The sequence below is a fragment of the Eubalaena glacialis genome, chromosome 13 (assembly GCF_028564815.1).
Source record: "Eubalaena glacialis isolate mEubGla1 chromosome 13, mEubGla1.1.hap2.+ XY, whole genome shotgun sequence".
NCBI classification, from domain to species: Eukaryota; Metazoa; Chordata; class Mammalia; order Artiodactyla; family Balaenidae; genus Eubalaena; species Eubalaena glacialis.
In genome coordinates this window covers 26507959-26529052 of record NC_083728.1, presented here as the reverse complement: position 1 = coordinate 26529052, position 21094 = coordinate 26507959, and the positions used below count along the sequence as shown (strand labels likewise).

The window sequence follows — 21094 nt, the reverse complement described above, 5'->3', positions numbered from 1 at the left end:
GTGTCTGCTGAGGGTTCGCTTCCTGGTTCATAGATGGCCATCTTTTGCTCTGGGGTCTCCTTTATAAGGGCACTAATCCTGCAAACTTCATGATCTAATCACCTCCCAAAGGCCCCACGTCCAAATGCCATCACATTGGGGGTTAGGTTTCAACATATGAATTTCAAGGGGACACAAAAATTCCATTTATAGCAGTATTCACTCACATTGTCCATTCATGTGCCGTTTCCCCAGACCCATCCAATATCCCTGATCATCCAATATTGTTCCTTCCAGTCCTTTGACCAATGAGCCCTTCATCACTGCCCACAAGCCCATGTCTAGCCTTACCTCAGGCCACTTCTCTCTCTGCACAGAGTAGATGACAGGTGCGCTGCCCAAAGCTCTGCCCAGAGAGATGATTTGGTCCCCTCTTTGGGCCCCTCATGAGTGGAGCTGTAGTGCCGCAGCAGACCATTTTCCTCTTATACCAGCATACCAAGCTGACCCATCCATGAATCAAATTTCAGATCTTTTCTCCTCTGTCGGCTGGTCAGAGGAAACCTCCATGAAGCCGTAAATGTTAGTTGAGGAAGAGGTGCCAGTGCAACAGTGAGGGATGACATGGGGTCTGGGCCACCTGCCTGTGCACCTTATTTGTGCCCTCTGAACTGCTCAGGCCTAATCCTGGATATGACATTTCCAATGTATGATGGATTGCTCCTGGGCCCACCTGACTTTCTGGCTTATTTTCTGGGTCTGGGTGTACTCAGCTCATGAGAAGTAGTTCTGGCCACATGGTTATTTGATAGCCATGGTCAGACACAGGTGTCTACCTACCAGGTGCTGGTATCAAGCTAGGTGCTATTTTCCAAATGATGTATAGTTCTCTGCAGCAGATGGCATGGCTTTTTTCTGGAACTCCAAGGGGTATGCGCTGTGATTTTTCTACTGGGGCTTGACAAAGGCTCCACATGTTATTATTTCCTATCACAAATGCTTCTAGTACCACGGAATTTACAACTTTGTTTTTGTTTTGTTTTCTTTTGTTTCACAGTTATTTTAGCTATTCTAAGTCCTTAACATTTCCATGTGAACTTTAAGAATCACCTTATCAATTTCTACAAAATCTTGCAGGGATTTTTACTGGTATTTCATTGAGTCTATAGATCAATTTGGAGGAGAAGACTTCTTAACAATATTGAGTCTTCCAACAGAATATATCTCTCCATTTATTTAGATCTTTAAAAATTCCTCTCAGCAATATTTTGTAGTTTTCAGTGTACAGATCTTATACATCCTTTGTCATATTAGTCCAAAGTATTTAATATTTTTAATGTTATCAATATGGCACTGTTTTAATTTCAATTTCCAATTGTTCATGGCTAGCACATAGGAATGTAATTGACTTTGTTTCTCAATCTTGTATCCTGTAACTTTGCTAAACTCACATGTTAGTTCTAGTAACTTTTTTGCAGAGTTCATCAAACTTTCTATGTAGATGGTCATATCATCTGTGAATAAAGATAGTTTATGTCTGTCTTTCCAATCCAGATTTTAATTTCCTTTTCTTATCTAGGTAGAACCTCCAGAACAATGTTGAATAGAAGTGAGAGCAGACATCCTTGTCTTGTTCCTGAAACTAGAGGGCAAGCATTCAGTCTTTTACTATTAACTATGATGTTAGTTGTAGGTTTTGTGTAGATGCCCTTTATCAGGTTGAGGAAGCTCCCTTCTATTCCTAGCTTGATGAAAGTTTTTAATCAAAGTTAGATGTTGGAGATCTATCCAATGCTTTTTCTGCATCTATTGAGATGATCAAGCAATTTTTTTTAGTTTGTTAATATGATAATTTTCAAATGCTAAACCAATCTTTCATTCTTGAGATAAACCCCCATATAGTCATGATGTATTATCCTTTTTATACATTGCCATATTTGAATCACTGAAATTTTGAGGGTGTTTGTCGCTGTGTTCATAATGGATATTGGTCTGTATTGGTCTTAGTTTGGTTTTGGTAGTAGGGTAAGACTGGCCTCACAGAAGTACTTGATAAGTGTTCCCTTCTCTTCAACTTTCTGGAATAGCTTGGGTATAATGTGGTGTTTGGTGATGACACCATATCAGCCTAGATCTTTCTGTGTGATAAGGATTTTTCTACAAATCCAATTTCTGTAATAGATACAGAGCTTTTCAGATCATCTATTTCTTCTTGAGAAGCTTTGGTAGTTTGTGTCTTTCAAGGAATTTGTTCTTTTTGTCTAAGTTATAGAATTTATTGCCATAAAGTTATTCATAATATTTCCTTATTACCCTTTTAATACCTGTAAAGTCTGTAATGCTGTCACCCCTCTCATTCCTGATATTGGTCATTTGTGTCTTCTCTCTCTCTTTCCTAATCTCCCTGACTAGGGTTTTTTCAATTTTATTTACCTTCTAAGAGAACCAGGTTTTGATTTTGTTGGTTTTCTCTATTGTTTTTCCATGCTTATTTCATTAGTTTCTACTCTGATCTTTATTACTTCCTTGCTTCTAATTGCTTTGGGTTTAGTTGACTTTTTCTAATTTCTTACAAGGATGCCAGGTCTGACGTGTGTGGTAAGGACCCAAGCAAATTCCTTCCTTTCCACTGGCTGACATTTAAGGCTGACATTGTGGCCCTGAATGGCTGGTCCTTGTGGATGACCCGCCTTCCCCCTTTCCTCCTGAGAACACCTCTGCTAGGCAGGACCCTGGGCTGGATGGAGCCAGCTTCTGCCCCCTTGTGGTCCAGAGTGTTCACGGTTGTGGTGAGACCTGCAGTCTTCACTCCTCTGGCGCATCAACTCCAGTTCATTGAAAAATCTTTGCTATTTGCCATGCGTGTCCTACGGAGTCTTTAGCGGCCTCTGTAGAATTACAAGAGGAAATGCCACTGGACAAGGCAGGCTCACAGGGCCTGGGACAAAGGGCGAGGACTGTGAGTGAATTTATCCAGAGACAAGATAGAACCTACTAGAGCCAGACACCTCCACACTTACAGGTGTGCGTCCTTGGGCAAGTGACCCCATCTCTCTGTGCCTCAGGCTTTGCATCTGTGAAATGGGGCAGTAACAATGCAATCCTTGAGGGTTATTGGGAGGATTGATTAATTAATTTAATTAACCTACAAAGAATGCTTAGAGCAGAGGTTGGCCCCCAGTCAGGCTCGAAGGGTCTGCTCTTGTCATTCTTCCTGCCTCTCCTTGCAATGCCTGTGGGGGCTGTGGGCTGGTGTTGGGGGGCAGAGTAAGGTGTGGGATGGGGAATGAGTCACAGCTCCTCTGATGTTCCTCCTGTGGGCCTGGCTGCCTGGTTCCTGCCCCAGCCCCACCTCACCCAGCTGGGTGACTTTAGGGATTTTACTCAACCTCTCTGTGCCTCTGCAAAGGGAGGCCAATGATAACGGTACCTAACTCAGAGGGCTGTGTGGAGGATTAAATAAGCGATTACAAGCAAAGCGCTTAGACTGCCCCTCAAGCACAGTTAGCGCTCAACAAACAAATGTTTACTAGTGTCATCACTCTTATTTCAGCTAAGGGGGCCTCCTCATGCTCCATGTACAGCGGGATTGCCCAGAAGCTTATTCCCAGGTCCCACTTCCAGGAGGACTCTGACTCCATTGCTCAGGGGTGGCCTAGGAATCTGCATTTTTACAAGCACCACCCATCCCCCCAAAAGTACTACGATGCTCCCAGAAACCCAAGCTCTTCCACTTTCCCGTCCCCCTCTCCAGGCCACCCCAGAGCCCAGAAGAGCCACCATCATCATCTTTTGTCAAACCTAATATTCCACTCAGAAAGGGCCCTATCCCCACTTTTAGGGAAATTTGACTTTTGGTTTAAAGTTCCAGTGTCTAGTCTTCCATGACTGTAAAATGTGTACATTTCTACAAAGAATGGGATACATGAATAATAGATCCTGTTCCTTAGACGAGTGATTCTCAGTGAATGGACTAAGCCGGGCTGTCCCAGACCCTACTGATTCAGGTGCAGGAATCTGCATGTTACTGACCCACTCTACTGCCCCCTGGAGTGTGAGGACCTCTGCTTTGGGGAACCTAGAGCTGCCTTAGAGCCCAAGGAGAGGAGGAAGTGGCCACTCCCAATGGCCATGGTAGGATGCTCATGAACAAAAGCCTGCACAGCCCTCGTTCTACCAGGGGAGGCGGCTGTCTCCTTACATCCCTGGGTGTCCCTCCCTGGAGCCATGGACGTGAACCAGGGCCTCTTCGGGGCACATGGCTGCTGACTTCTCACCCCCAGTCCCATCCACACCTAGTTCCTTTGTTCCTCCAACCTGCTGGGCCTTTCCCCACCCCAGGGACTTTGCCCTGCGGTTCCACCCGCCAGGTGTGCCCTCCTACACCTGCACCCAAGGCCAGCTCCATCTCCTCCTCCTGGACCCAGCTCAGATGTCACCTCTCTGGAGACCTTCCCTAACCCTTTTCTAAAGTGGCCTCCCTGCAAACCCCAATTTCATCTCACTTTTCCCCCCCCAATACAATTTGTAATTATTTCACGTATTGTTCATCTTTTGTTCTCGTTCTCTCACCAGACTATAAGCTGCTGGAGAAGCAGGGATTCTGTTGTTGCCCAGAGCCAAGCACAGTGCCTGGCACATAGTGGGCCCACAGAGGATATTGGTTGACTGGACAAGTGAATGTTCCTCCAAGTCAAACTCCTGGAAAGCCAGTTATCCAGAGGAGCAGGGGTTTTTTTTGTTTTTTTGTTTTTAATTTTTTAATTTATTTATTTATTTATTTATTTATTTATTTATTTATTTATGGTTGTGTTGGGTCTTCGTTTCTGTGCGAGGGCTTTCTCTAGTTGAAGCAAGTGGGGGCCACTCCTCATTGTGGTGCACGGGCCTCTCACTATCGTGGCCTCTCTTGTTGCGGAGCACAGGGTCCAGACATGCAGGCTCAGCAATTGTGGCTCACGGGCTTAGTCGCTCCACGGCATGTGGGATCTTCCCAGACCAGGACTCGAACCCGTGTCCCCTCCATTGGCAGGCAGACTCTCAACCACTGCGCCACCAGGGAAGCCCCAGGAGCAGAGGTTTTAACCAGTGTGAGTGGGCACACCTTAAGAGGACCACAGAAATCCTGCTACTGTGAGCAACATTTTTAAACCAGGTACATATATGTTTATCATCACAAACCCAAGTTTTCATCACATTTTCAAAATGCCTCCCAAAAATGTAAAGAAGCTTGTTCTAAGGTAAGTTCTTTGAAATAGTACAGGAGATTGCTAATGGGTGAGGTTTGGGGTGTCCAGCATCTCCAACTCCCAAGGGAAATAGCATCTCACCGCTCTGGGGTGGCAGCTCCTCAGGCTCACATCCCCTCATGTGTGGCTGAAGGGTGCAGTGAGATCCCACACGGAGCAGGCTTAGCACAGTGAGTGAGGCCACCAGGTAAATATCGGCATCACCAACCTGAGAAGTAGCTGCTTCCACAGGAGCAGAGCGTCCCTCCAGTGGCCTCCTCTCTGGGAGCACCAGTGGGGGACAGGGGTGGGGAAACACCCAGCTAACTTATAGCCTTTCTTTTAAATAGCTGCTCAAGCTCTACCTCCCCAGGGACGTCTTTTCTCTGCTTACCCTGCTCCCCAACTATCAGGTCTCCCCTCACTGCGCCCTTGCTTAGCTCGTCCCACCCCCCCACCTCCGCTCCACAGCAGAGCCATGCTTCATAACCACATGCTCCTGGCAGGCAGAGATGCAGACTGTCAGCCTCCCCAGCGCGTGTGAGCTCCAGGAGGACGAGGAACCTAACTGGCTGCTCAGAGCCCATGGTGCCTGACACTTAGCACTCACTATCTTTAGCTGCTTTATTTGGTTTTTTTTGGGTTTTTTTGGTTTTGGCTGCATTGGGTCTTCGTTGCTGCGCGCGGGCTTTCTCTAGTTGCAGCGAGCAGGGGCTACTCTTCGTTGCAGCGTGCGGGCTTCTCATCGCGGTGGCTTCTCTTGTTGTGGAGCACAGGCTCTAGGCGCGTGGGCTTCAGTAGTTGTGGCACGCGGGCTCAGTAGTTGTGGCTCGTGGGCTCTAGAGCACAGCCTCAGTAGTTGTGGCGCACGGGCTTAGCTGCTCCGCAACATGTAGGATCTTCCCAGACCAGGGCTTGAACCCGTGTCCCCTGCCTTGGCAGGCGGATTCTTAACCACTGCGCCACCAGGGAAGTCCCACTTTATTTGTTTGTTGAATGAACAAGAACAAAGCCCACCATCTGATCGGACGTCTGCAAGCTCCCTCCAGGCACTAAACCATCACAGCACCCCCAGTTGTAATTCCTGCTAGAATTGCCAAAACAGCCATACACTCATTTGCGGATGTGCTCAGGAGAGGCGGCTCCTTGACATGTTGTGCACTTTCAGTGTCCTGGGCACCATCTCTAGGCTAATCATACTTGGTGTCATTCACTCCACCAGCTTCCCTGGTTTACAGGTAATGAAGCTGAGGCTCAGAGAGGTGAGAGTGAGGATGACAGCAATCGTAGCAACAAGGTTTTTGAGCATTGCTGTGCATGATTCTCTTTAAGTCTCCCTACAGCCCCACACTATTATCCAGACTCAAGGTGCAAATCCTGGCTTTCCCTCCTGAGTCTGCCAGGAGGGAAAGCCAGGATTTGCACCCTGGTCTGTGTGACTCAGAAGCCCACGCTCTTAACCGCGTGTGATTATGCATTAAGCTGACTTCAAATCCGGGGCTCACCCCTGAGCAGTGCTTCCTGCTCCCTTGTCATGCACCAGACCCAGAAATCTACACCCTACACGTCATCATTTCTTTACACTCAGTGGCCCTGAGAACCACAGCCTGTGAGGAGGTGGGGCTGACACCCCCCCCCACCCCCTGTTCAGCTCTCCAAAGAGCCAAGGACAACAATGACCACTCTTCTCCAATTTTCTTGACAAAAAAAATAACAAAATCCCAACTGGTTACACAAGACCAGGAAGACTAGAAAAGTACATTTAAAGTAATTGATATTCTACAAACATCCCCAAGGGGGGCATGAACACTGAGAGAGGACCTCAGATCGGGAAAGCCATCACCCTGAACTAATGCTTTTGATTTACGAGACCAGAAGTGAAGTGTCCAAGGATGGCCCAGGGCTTCTGGGAAATTCGCACAGGACCCTGCATGCCCCCCGCATCTTGCGGGGAGAGGACAAGAAGGGGAAAGAGCCTTTGTCTCAGAGCTCACGGCAGCTGAATTGTCGGGCCCAGACTCCCAAGGCCTGTGCAGCTGCAGGAGAGCAGAGGAGGGACAGAGTGGTAGGGGGTGAGGTCAGAGAGGACACCAGAGACCCTGCAGGCTCTGAGAGGCATTGCATAGATTTCAGCTTTCGCTCTGTGTGCAATGGGAAATTTTGGAGGGTTTTGAGCAGAGGAGTGCCATGGTCTGATTTATGTCTTAAAATGATTTCTCAGGTAGCTGTATGCAAAAGAGATTGTAGTTGGGCCAGGGAAGAAGCTGGGACACCAGGTAGGACACCCCTGCAATAACTCAGGCCAAGATGATGGCAGCTGAGGAGGAGTGGTTAGATGTGGTCAGATCCTGGAAGTGTTGACAGGACTTCCTAACAGATGGGTCATGGGAGATGAGGAAAGAGGAGTGAGTCAAGGGGGACTCCAAGGGCTGTGGCTGGAGCAACTGGATGGATTGGGATGCCATGTCTTGAGATGGTGAGGAGAGGGGATTTGAACTGAATTCTTTTTTTTTTTTTTTTTAATTTATTTATTTAATTATTTATTTTTGGCTGTGTTGGGTCTTCGTTTCTGTGCGAGGGCTTTCTCTAGTTGTGGCGAGCGGAGGCCACTCTTCATCGCGGTGCGCAGGCCTTTCACTGTCGCGGCCTCTCTTGTTGCGGAGCACAGGCTCCAGATGCGCAGGCTCAGTAGCTGTGGCTCACGGGCCTAGCTGCTCCGTGGCATGTGGGATCTTCCCGGACCGGGGCACGAACCCGTGTCCCCTGCATTGGCAGGCGGATTCCTAACCACTGCGCCACCAGGGAAGCCCCTGAACTGAATTCTTAATGACCCTCAAACCCAGAGCAACAAGATAAACCTAATGCTTTGGCTTCAAGGCTCTCTGTCCCCTCCCTGTAAATCTTATCCACAAACCACCCATCCATCCAATTATTCATTCATTCATTTGTATCACTTAATAAACATCACTGGTAACTACCATGTGGTAAACATGGGAGGCACTGGACACAGGAGGATTAATTAAATTCACACCCTGCGCTCCAGAAACATATAATTTAGTGGGGGATTCAGAGACCAGCCATCCTCACTACTTTACCAGTCATCTGGTCCCTCAACCAACAATCATCAGCACTTAATTTCTCACAAGCAAGCATTGCGATAAGCATTGCAGATGATCCTGCCCTTAAGAAAGTCCTAGCCCCATTGGAAAGCCTGAGATTAACCATCCTTGCCCATTCATTCATTCATTCATTCACTGAAGAGTCACCAACATCCACCCTGTGCTGGTCTGGGAGAGGATTCCCACTGGATGACCCAACAGTGGGGTCTACTGCATGTCTCTAAGCAACAAGGCTTCCGTCTGGATCCCTGGCCTCCCCACAGGGTTCCACCTGCTGCCCTCACCATGTGAGCAAGCCCCAGTGGCAGCTGCCAGAGCCCATCACGACACCTCCCCACAGCATGCTGGGGCTAACTCCAGTGTTGTCTTCCTACAGAAAACCATAAGTCCATCCAACTGGGTGGCCACCCTTGCAGCCATCCACGTGGGTACCATCTGACCTTTCTTAATACCCACAGGTCCAAGAACCCAAGATGCATTCACTCTGGAGGCTCCTGGTCCTCCTCAGCTCGCTGGCCTTGCCCTTGGCACTACATAAGCAGCACTGGCCTGGCCTGGCCAAGACCCACACAGACAGCAAATCGGGTCTGGCGAGAAGTAAGCTAAGCCCATGCTCTGCCCGCTGTCACAGGGAGGGTAGGGAAAGCATTAACTTGACCCCACCACTGACTTGCTAGATGACCTGGAATTGGTCACTTACCCTTTCTCTTCCTTTTTTCTTAGACCTGAAGTACACAAAATTGAGTTTGAGTTGATCATATGCCTATTCCTAGCACATCATCATTATCATGAACCATGGCAAGACCCCTCTTGTGTTTTATTTTGTTATTTTCCTCTCGACCTCTCATTCTCACTCCTATTCCCCTCTTCCTTGGCAGGCACTGCCGCTTGTTTAATATAGGTGTTGGCTTTTTGGGGGTGGTGCTGAGCAGCTTGTGGGATCTTAGTTCCCTGACCAAGGATTGAAGTCGGGCCCCCGCAGTGAAAGCGCAGAGTCCTAACCACTGGACAGCCAGGAAATTCCCTAATATATGTGTTTTTAAATGCCCATATCCTTGTAAAACATACAGTGTTTTGATTTACATAAATGGTAATGCCATATAGATTTCTTTTTTTTTTTTTTTTACTGTTTTCACTGGACACTGTGCTGTTGACATCTGTTGCTTCAGACTTGTGCAGAAAAGTCCATGAAATACATCCACTTCATCATCACTTGGCCATTTCCCTAGGGATGAACACTTGAGTTGTCTCTAACTCCCCACTATTATAAACTACACGGCGATGAACCTTCTCACGTGTCCTTCTTAGAACCTATGGGAGAATTTCCCTGGGATATATGCTGAAGGGAGATGGCTGGGCTCTAAAGCAGGTGCAAACTGAATTTAACTAAAGACTGCCAGATCGCTTTCTAGGATGGCTGTGCAGGTCTACACCCATTCCAGTAACAAACAAGCATACCTGTATCCCTTGTTTCCCAACACTAGAGAGAATCCACTGGTATCAGCCTCCTTGGGCTGCCACAGCAAGATACCACAGACCAGGTGGCTTGAACAACAGACATTTATTTTCTCACAGCTCTGGAGGCTGGAAGTTCAAGATCAAGTTGCCCACAGGGTTGGTTTCTGGTGAAACCTCTCTTCCTGGCTTGTAGATGGCCACCTTCTCACTGTGTCCTCACAGGGCCTTTCCTCTGTGTGTGTACAGAGGATGAGTGAGCGCGTTCTGGTGTCTCTTCCTCTTCTTATAAGGACGCCAGTCCCATCGGATTAAGGTCCCACCCTTATGACCTGATTCAATGTTAACTCCTCCTTCAAGGCCCCATCTCCAAATACAGTCACATTGGAGATTAAGGCTTCACTATATTGATTTGGGGCGGGGGGAGCACAATTCAGTACATAACAGCATCTTTCTAATTGTTTGCCAGTCTGATGTGTATTTGAGTGATATCTAATTGTTTTAGCTTGACTATCTGATTAGTGGGAAGTTTGAGCAACACGTCTTAATTCTGTTAGCCATTTTGACTTCTTTGAATTCCCTGTTCTTATCTTTTGCCCATTTTTCTATTTGCTTTCCAATTTTTTTAATCCTCTTTGATTTGAGAAGATGTTAATTTATTCTTGACATTAGTCCCTTGTCAGGTCTAAGCATTGCTAACATTTCTCCCAAACTGTCACCTATTAACTTTGTTTGTAGACACTTCATTGAACAGGAATATTTTCACACTCAGCAACTTTTCATCTTATGGTTTATATTTGATGAGTCTTAAGCCCTTGTCTCTACCCTGTTTTTTCTAACAGCTTTACAGTTTCACTTTTCACATATAGGATTTTAATCCATTTGGAGGCCATCTTTATGTATGTTTATATCTGTAAATTAGAGATTCAGCTTCACTTCTCTCCTCATGAGTCCATTCAACCCACCTACTAAATGGTCAAATTTCCAAACACATGGATTCCCTTTTGAGTTCTGTGTTCTGTGTCTGTGTAACTGTTTCTGTACCAAAAACATAATATTTTAAATACTACATCTTTGTAAAATGCCATTTTATCTGATAGAACTTTCTTCTTCCAAATGAATCTTAGACTGTGTTGAGTTCCTTAAAAAAGAGGAAAAATCTTCTGGAAATTTAATTAGGGTTTCACTGAATCTGTTTATTAATTTAATGACAATTGACATTTTTGCAGTATTATGTTAGGCAATTACAAAAGTAGTGTATCTTTCAATTTATTCAGATTATATTTTAGATCCCTTAATAGAATTTTAAATTTATATAAATGTCTTAAGCATGTTTTGTTAAATTGATTCCTAGAGAATTTATGGGTTTTGTTGCCACAGTAAATATTGCCTAATTTTCTATTATATTTTCTAGTTGGTATTGCTGGTACAGATGAGAGGAAAGCTGTTGATTTTTAAAAATTAATCTGCTATCCAAAAGTCTTACTGGCCGCTTATTAGTTCTAATAATTTGTCTTATTTATTCTGTTCAATTTTCTATCTAGAGGATTATATCATCTGCAAATAGTGACAGTCTTATCTTTTCTCTTCTAAACCTTATACTTCTTGTGCCTTTTTCTTATCTTGCACTATAGCCAAGGCCTCCTATAGGAATGGGAATATATCTAGAATTCTCCACTTAGTATATTTCTGTAGGTTTTTGGGATATAGTTTTTATCATGTTAAGGAAGTCCCCTTATATTTCTAGTTTCCTAAATTTTTCTTAATCATAAATCAGTATTGGCCCTTAACAAATGTTCTTCTGCATCTAAAAATTAAACCATCTTTTTCTTCTACTCTGTTAATGTGATAAACTGTATTAATAGATTTTCTTATGTTGAACCCATCCTAGCATTTCTGGAATAAATACGATATTTTTATAACATACTATAATTATCTGTCTATAATCTGCTATTATTGTATTATTTTTATAATGTACTTTATTATTTTTATAATGTATTTTTATAATATACATTAATGTATTTATAATGTATCAAACTAAAATTTATATTTTATAATGTAATATGATATTTTTATAATGTACTATTAGCTATTAGATTTGTTAGCTAGTAATTTATTTAGGATCTTAGCAAATTTTTCATACATAAAATTGATGTGTAATATCTTTTCCTTGTACTGTTCTTGAAGCAAGTTGTACTAGCCTCATAAAATGAATTTTGCATCTTCTTCTTTTTCTATTTTCTTTCACAATTACCTTTTCATAAAGTTGGGTAAAAGTCTTCCAAAAAACCATCTAGATCAAAACTTTTGGGGAATGAGATCACCTGTTTTCTATTTCTTAATGGTTTTAAGTTATCAATGTTTTCCATTTCCCCTCATCATGACTTGGCATTTTATGGTTTGCCATAAATGTATGCATTGCATTTAGGTTATCAAATATATTCACATGTGGTTGTGGCTCCAGGTATCCTCATCTGTACAATAGGTGCAGTTAGAATGCTGTTTCATGGGGCTGCTTTTGAGACTTAAATGAAGGCAAGTATGTGCAAAGTGTTTTTCAACTGTGAAAATGTTCATCTCTACAACCACTTCTCATGTATCTGTTAGGGTGTTACAGAAAACCCAAGTCAATCTGGTTTAAACTATAAGAAAAAAGTATTTCACACAACTGAAAGTCATAGGTAGGGCAAGCTCTGGGTTTGGTTCAATCAGCAGCTCAAAGCTGCCAACCAGAACTGAATTTCATCCTTTTTTAGCTCTGTTATCGTCATGGTTTCATCCGCAGGCTGCTGGTTCACAGTGTGATAGGCAAATGGTGGCGAGTGGCCATTGGAGCTATAGGCTGTCTTGTTCCTTTCCAGTAGGAGAAAGAGAAAGAAACCTTCCCCACAAACATGAAGCATAGGGTCTTCTGTTTAGTCTGATAGGACCAACTTGGATCATATACGAACTTTGTACCTGTAAGAGTCACCATGCAATGATAATCAACAGCCTCATCTGGACCAGGAATTGAAGAGAGTGTCTAAATCAAAAAAGGGGTCAGATGGGAAGAATAGGACGAATGGGTGGTTGGGAGAGTGGGTGGATAAGAGGATAGATGGGAGGATGTACGGATGAGTGGATGGGTGGATGGGTAGATGGATGGATTGATGGATGGATATTGGATAGACAGATAGGTGGAGAATAGATGGGAGGATGGATGGATGGACAGATGGATGGATGGATGGATACTGGACTGGCAACTACTAGTGTCTGCTGCTCACAAATTCCCAAGTGCTACTGTCATCATTAACCAAGAACTACTAAGAGTTCTAGGCATACCTATAGTTTCACTCCATCCTTGAAACTATTTCTTTACTGTATGTTCTCCTACTAGATAGAAAAATGGTTTGTGTGTTTAGTGCCCAGCACTGAGCCTGATACCCAGTAGATGCTCAGTAAATATCCTTTGGCTAAATGTCTCAATATTCCTAGTAAGTATCCTATGAGATGGGTATTATTACTGCCCTATTACACAGATGAGGAAATCAAGACTCAGGGAGGTGGCAGAGCTAGGATTTGAACCCAGATCTATGACTCCAGGGACACTGTCTTTTTTTTTCTTTTTTTTTCTTTTTTTTATTTTATTTATTTATTTTTGGCTGCATTGGGTCTTTGTTGCTGTGCGCGGGCTTTCTCCACTTGCGGTGAGCCGGGGCTACTCTTTGTCCCGGTGCGCGGGCTTCTCACTGCGGCGGCTTCCCCCGTTGCGGAGCACGGGCTCTGGGTGCGTGGGCTTCAGTAGTTGTGGTGCACAGGCCTGGTTGCTCCGCGGCATGTGAGATCTTCCTGGACCGGGACTCAAACCCGTGTCCCCTGCATTGGTGGGCGGACTCCCAACCACTGCGCCACCGGGGAAGCCCCAGAGACACTTTCTTGTTTGTAGGCAGCAGAAACATGGGGTGCTGAAAGCGGGTCTGGGGGCTGGCCCTGGAGGATAAGGGTGAGGTGTCACAATGGCTTCTGAGGCTCTGCAGTAATACATAGTTCTCAGTGTGGGACCTGAACACCAAGAGGGTTGAGTCAGTGCAATAAATGTGTCCTGAGGTGAGCTCTGAGATTTGTCAGAACTGGGCCCCCAACCTGGGCAGCTGGGGTCTAGGGCCCAGAGAGCTAGGACTTCACGCAAGTCAATAGCTTTTCAAATTTCCCTCCTTTTTGGAATTCATTCTTTTCCACTGGTAGCTCCACCCAGCCCTGCAGTTTATTCCGAGCATGGTGGGGGAGGATTTCCATTTATTCTCTCCTTATTTGCCCACCTCTTTTTCTCTTCAACCAACATTTACTGTGATCTAGATCCTGTATGTTAGGCTCTGTGTTCCAGATTCAGAGATACAGCACTGGGCAAATTTTCAACCATAATATCTCTCTTGAGCAGCTATTGCCTGCCAGACCCTCTGCAAGTGTGTCACACCAGCACTGCAAAGCATCATTTCACGGATGAAGAATGTGGATCTCAGTGTTGGGGGCAGGGGGATGACACACCAATCACTCAGCAAGAAGCCGGTGTGCCAGCCTGCAACCTGGGCCTCCTGGCTCCAAACCCCCCACCTTTGCCAGGGCATCGTGCAATGTCACTGGTCCCATATCCATTTCCAGTTATTGCCCAGGGCCTCATGAAGCACAATACAGAGCGCCAAATCCAGAACATCCGCTTCCTGGACAGTCTGAATGCCTCCAGGCAGATGGCTTCGGGGATGGTGGACTGGCTAATTGGCAGCATGAGCCTTCAGCAGCATCAAGAAGGCAGGTGAGATCTTGAACCCCATCACTGGCCCTGGGACTCCTGATAAAGCTCTGAGTAAGAGGGCAGAGCTGAGGGCATGGCAGTACAAGGCCTGTGAAGAGGAAAGGAGGGAAGATTGGAAGGAGATGTCAGACCCAACACAAGGATGAGTAGGGGGCCCAGTACAAAGGGTCACTGGGAGAGGCAGCACAGCAGAATAATTAAAGGTGAAGGTTTGGGAGCAAAAGTTTCTGCATTTAAATCCTGACTCTGCCACCAACTTTGGGGAAATTGCTGGGCCACTCTGGTCTCATCTATAAAATGGGTACCCAGAGCACAGCCTGGATAAACATCTGGGGTGCCAAAGGAACCCAGGACTAGAGTCAGACATTTGAACCCCACTCTTGCTTGAAAGCTGTGTGACTCTGGGCAAGGCATTTGAGCTCCCTGAGCTTCAGCCTTGAGTCCTCCTCAATGAAATGGGCATAATTATCCCTGCGTCCTGGAGCTGTTAGGAGCTTTCCCTGTGGCACATAGTGGATGCATAGCCATTGGTATAATTAGCCTCGCAGAACTGGGCCTGTCCTCCACCTCCATTTTCCCCCCTTCCTCTCAATGGATGCAGGCCTCCCCAGCTGCCTGGTCTCAAAGCTGCTCAAATGTAACACCATGATCCCAGCCTGCTGTGCCCTTGTCTTACCTTCTCTCTGATTTGAATCCCTCATTCCCTCCATTTTAATGAGCACCAGTACTCACCAGCAGGGTTTCCCTTGCTGTGTGCAGCCACAATCACTTCCCTTCATTCATTCCTTTAACAATTATTACAGTTATTCATTGAGCACCTACTGTGTACCAGCACCTGGGCTGGGTACTGGGAATACAGCTCTACATAGACCTACAGTCCCTGCCCTTTTGGATCTTACATCCTAGTTAGTGAGATAGGCCACGAAAGTAAATAACTAATTTCAGATGGAGAGATATAACATGAAGACAAATTTAGCCAGGTCAGGGGTGAGAGTGAGAGGGCTGATCGGGGGACTGTCCTAACCCTTAAGTAGAAATATGAATGAAGAGAAGGAGGTGAGTGACATGAGGTCATGGGGGCACAGTGAGTGCAAAGGCCCTGAGGTAGGAAGGAGATTGATGCATTTGAGGAAGAGAGAAAGTCCTGTGTGGCTGGGTGAGCAAGGGGAGGGTAGACCCTGCAGATCTGAGGGGCTGTGCTGTGGAGTTCAGATTTTATTGCAAGAGCAGTGAGAAACCAGTGGAGAACACTGAGTGATAGGGGAGTGTTAAGGCCCCTCTGGCTGCCACATGGAGATGGTTTGTGGAGAGGCCAAGATCGTGGCCTGGAGCCCAGAGAGAAACTTGAGCATCTCCAGGCAAGAAGTGATGGTGACCTGGACCAGACGAAAGCAACAGAGTGATGGGAAGTGGCCCATTTCAGGATATATTTTGCAAGCAGAGCCAACGTGATTTGCTAATGAGTGGAATGTGGCAGTGAGGGATGGAGAGAAGTTGAAGACAGCTCCCACGGTTTGGGTCTAGGCCCTTGGGCAGGTGGTGGGGCTACCCACTGAGAGCGGGAGGCTGGCTCTGAGAACGGTCCCAGGGGCTGGGTCTGCAGTTGGCTGTGGGTTTCACAAGTCAGTTGTGTGGAGCTGTTCGGGGGCACTCAGGGACAGCTTGTAACCCCAGGGCTCCTGCAGGGAGCTCTTGCCCTCAGAGCACCTGTAAAAGGATCTGACTCCAAATCCGACTGCTAGGAGACAAGCCAGTCTTGTCTGTAACGCCCAAGGCCTTGAGGTCTGAGGCCCTTCACCCTTTGCGGGGGTCTTTGCTCTTTCCTTGTGCAGCGCCAACATCACCAACATTCAGCTGGACTATGGCGGGATCCGGATGTCTTTCCATAATGAGTGGTTCTCGGCAAACATCTCACTTGAATTTGACATTGACTCGAGACTGTAAGTCATACAGAAGCGGGGCCTGAAGGGCACTGTTCCTCTTCACTGGGAACCTGGGAGTGGGGGCAGGGGGGCAGATTTTGGCAATTTGGGGAACCCAGATCTTTCTGCTGCAAACTGGTGTCAATTCCTGGTTTCCGAACTCACTTGCTGTGTGACCTTGGGCAAGTGACTTCACATCTCTGAGCCTTGGTTTCTTCAGCTGAAATGTGGATGGCGATCACTGGTCAGTGGAGGCTGGTCATTTGCTCATTTAAACCTATGTGAGTTCCCTACAATGATTTTTGAAAAGAGAAACACTTTAATGATCGCATCACCCTTCCCTCCTCTGGTTTAGACTACCCTTTAACATCCACTGCCTCTGGGAGGGCTCCACTAAATGGTAAAGATTTTTAGAATAAAATTAACTCTCAATTTTTAAATTTCCGAAGGCCCCCTAATCTGGTCTATTTAAAGGATTTTCAGAAGGCACTCTGGCTAGTACTGTTTTTCTCCTTAATCGCTGACCACAGAATTTAACATCCAGGCAACGTGGAGCCCCACTGGGCTGGTGTGTTGAAAGAGCCACTCTCCGTGTTGGCTGCTTCTTCCTCCGTCTATTCTTTCTCTGTCTCCTGCCCCTCCCCCCTCCTCCTCTCTCTCGTCCCCAGACCCTTCAATAACCAGATCATAAAGACACACGCACACATGAACCTCGCTGTGGAGTTCTGGCTGGAGAAAGATGAGTTTGGCCGGAGGGATCTGGTGATACGCAACTGCCGCGTGGAGCCCAGCAGCGTCCGCATGACTGTCCTCACTGAGTAAGATCCCAGCCGCCCCTCCCCAGGGCTGGGCCCCTTCCTGACTGGCCCTGGCTGCAGCCGCAGGTCTCCACCACCTCCTGGGTGAGCCGCAAACAGATCTCACCCCTTCCCCAGGATCTGTTCCTCCTCCTGCATCCCCATCCCAGAGATGGCACTGCCACCCTCCCAGAAGCCAGACTCCTCCTCCTCCTCACTCCCCACAGCCCATCGTCCACAGGTCCCATCAGTGACCTCCTGGCAACCCTCCCCTGCTCCCTTTCTATCCATCCCCACAGACACTGACTGGGCTCATCGTCCACTTCCTGGACCATGTGGGAGCCTCCTCCAACTTTCCCTGACTCAGACCTCACCGCTTTCACTCTGTTCTCCCCCTGCAGCAGAAATCTAGCCATGTCACCCAGCCCCTGCTCCAGACACTCCAATCGTTCTCCAATGCCCTCTGGATGAAGAGCAAACTCCTGGATGTCACTCAAGGCCCTACTTGTCCTGTCCCCTACCCCACTCTGCAGCCCTTTGCCCTCAAGTCTCTCTGAAGAACCCCCCTCCATCAATATGCCATACATTTTCATACCACCGTGCCTTTGCACATGCTGATCCTTATGCTTGGATGCCCCTCCTTCCTTCTTTAAAGCTCCTCCTCATCACTCATTCATTCAACAAATATTTGCTGAGAACCTACTATGTGCTAGGCACAACATGCTTGATGCTAGGGATACAGTAGTGAACAAGATAGAGAAAAATAGACTTAAATAAAAATCTGTAGACTAGCTGACCAAGTGTGTCAACCCCAACAGACTGAGTCCCTCAAGGGCAAGATTTGTGTCTGATCTCTCTCTGTAATTCCAGAATGCTGAAAGCAACTAGGTCATCAGTGGAAATCCATTCATTTATTCATCAGACATTCACTGAATGCCTAGATCATGCCAGACATCCACGAAGAAGACTGTGGACTGTAGTCACTGACCTGGTTCTAAACTAATCAGCACTTAACTAGCTGTGTGACCTTGGGCAAGGCACATCACCTCTCTGAGCTGAGCCTTTGACTATTGCTTACAATGATGCCTCTCATGTAGGGCTCTCTGAGGATTAAATGGCTGTGTGAGATGTTCTCCACACACAGCACCTGACATTAGTATTGTCTGTATTTATCTGTTCTGTTCTGTACATCTATCTCTCTTTCTAGAGATATCCCACCAAAGATGAAACATTTTTTCCACAACCTCAGAGACAACCTGGAAAAAGTTATCCCACACCTGATAGAAAGTCAGGTAAGTTTCACCTTGGGCATTCTTGAGTCCGAGGGTCAGGGCATATATATTGGCATTTCAGCAAAGAATTGGGCTTTAGAACCTGAGAAATCTCAATTAAGATGTTCAATTTTGCCATCTACTGACTGTGTGTCCTTGGGCAAGTGACTTAGCCTCCCTGAGCCTCAGTTTCCCCATCTGTAACATGGGAACCATCACAGTCCCCATTGCACAGAGAGTCACAAGGATTCAGGGGGGCAAAGCACGGAAGTGCCGTGCATAGCACCTGGTGGGTAGTCGGCGTTCAATACAAGGCAGCCACACTTGCCATGATTCCTTGTGGAAATCCCGTGGCTTCCAGCCACAGCCCCTCAAGTTTTCTTTTCCCACTCCCTGGTCTGACCCTTCTCTCTGTGTTGGTGGCCCAGGAATGTCCTCTGATTGATGAAATCCTCAGGCAGCTGGATGTGAAACTGTTGAAAAGCCTCATGGGTGAGTGAGCACCTGTGTCCCTCCGGGGGGAGGACTCAGGATGGGCAAATGACCAGAGGAGGTGCCCCTGCTGCAGCTCTCATTGAGGCCTGCTGAGGGGTGTCTGCATGTGCTCTGAGGACACTCAGAGGTGACCATATGACCATGACCTTCACTATCCCCCCGAGAGAGCCGGGACAGCAGAGGGCACCCCTACCAAGCAGGCTGTGCCCCGCCAATTCACCCAAACCTCCAGGTTACCAGAGCTTCTCCCAAGATCTCCACTCAATCCTTTAGGGAGCACTGCCCTCCCACACACCCAAGCCCACCCCCATCCCAGTTGCAGATAAACAGATATAGTCCCTGCCTTCAGGGAGCTCACAGTGTGTGGAAGACACAAGAACTGAATAATTAGATATCATTTGAAGAGTTTTAATGTGAATGTTCCCAGCACCAGGCCTTGGTCAGCATGGATGGATGACAGACCCCTTGGGTGTGGACCTGGGGGTCAGAGGGCAGACACCTGGTGACGGATTCTGCCTCTTCTCCTTACAGAGCAGGCTATTGCTCATGAACTCAACCAACATTGAGTCCAGCCAGCCTTCCACGAGCCAGACTTGAGCACCCCCTAGCTGCCCACTGATGATCAGAAGGAGATTCCAGATTTGGAGACCACAAGTCTCCCTCAGAGTGGGGCTTCCGATGCCCCACTTTTACCACAGGCCCTGTGGACATCCTGTCCTCTTCCACAATAAATTCTATCTCTGAAGGGTACAGAGGTCCTTCTGCCTGGGCCCTGAGGTTTGGGTTCCAAAAGTCAGACCTGATGAAGGTCCATCCTGAGACTTGGCTGATGGCTGATAAGGTCCATCCCAAACCCAGGATATGCCTGGGTTTGCTCATCAGCCCAGAAATGCCGGAGAAAACACTCTTTCTTTTCCTGTAAGTTACAGCCAATAGCCATCCATGGATGTGCTCATCAATGCGGGGAGGGCCCTGTTGAGAGTTCCCATCCCCTTGTTCATTCAACCCATGCTTATTGAGCACCTAACATGTGCCCAGAACTTTGCTGGGCTCCAAGGGAGTGAAGAAGAACGGTGACAGAGTCGTAAAGTATAAACACTGGCACCAAACAGATCTGAGTTCAAATTCGATTCAGCCCAACGAGAAGTTCCAGGAGGGTATAGACATGTGCATCAGGGTGACCAATGACCCTCCAGCCCCTAGCACAGGCCTGACACCAAGTGTGTGCTCAGCAAATACCTAGGGTTAAATAATGGGTGAGTCCTGGTCTTATGACTCCCCAGCTGTATCGGGGACAAGGCACTTTACCTTTTGGTCTCCCTCCCCTGCAAAGTGGGAATAGAAATCTTACACGACGTGGGGCAGCGGGAACCCTCACACTGCTGGAGGGAGATAAGCCGCATCTCCACTTTATAAAACTGGGTGGCAGCATCTCCTGAAGGGCAACATGTTCCTCCCTCCGACCCACAGTCCCGATCCTAGGTACAGAAATACATGCACATGGGCACCGCAAGACGTGTCCAAGATTGCTCATAGCATCCACAGTCATAATAGCCCCAGAGTGAAAACTCCCTAAATGCCCATCAAAAGAATGGGTAAATAGAGTGGATAAATATCTTGTGGGATAGTCACCAGCGGAATGCTCTACAGTAATGAAAATAACCTACACCCACACAACCACGTGGATGGATCTCACACACCTAACAAAGCCAGGCCCCGAAACACACATCTCCCATCTGTATGAGGCTCAAACACAGCAAACCTAATCCATGCTGTCAGAGGTCAGGATGGTGGTTACCCTCCAGGAGAGGGTTAGTGACTGGAAGTAGTAGGAGGGCCTTCTGGGGGGCTGGTAACATTCTGTTTCTTGATCTGGGTGCTGCTTATGGAGAGGGTGTTCAGTTTGTGAAAATTCACTGAGCTATTCACTTATGTGCATTTTTCTTATGTATGTTATACTTTAACAAAAAAATTTTTTTTGAAAATAAAAACTATTTACCATACAGGATGTTTGTAGGAGTACATGAAAAGACATTTGC

The 21094-nt window shown here is 46.8% G+C and overlaps 1 protein-coding gene across 1 annotated transcript; it reads left to right on the top strand.

The window, feature by feature from the left end:
* The first annotated feature begins 8799 nt into the window (after window positions 1–8799).
* On the top strand, window positions 8800–19652 carry BPIFA3 (BPI fold containing family A member 3). Its single transcript, XM_061209818.1, is given in 8 exon segments — window positions 8800–8923; window positions 14420–14570; window positions 16403–16510; window positions 17161–17310; window positions 18497–18581; window positions 18989–19052; window positions 19587–19618; window positions 19620–19652. Coding segments are annotated over 8 exon segments (747 nt in total).
* The last annotated feature ends 1442 nt before the right edge of the window (window positions 19653–21094 follow it).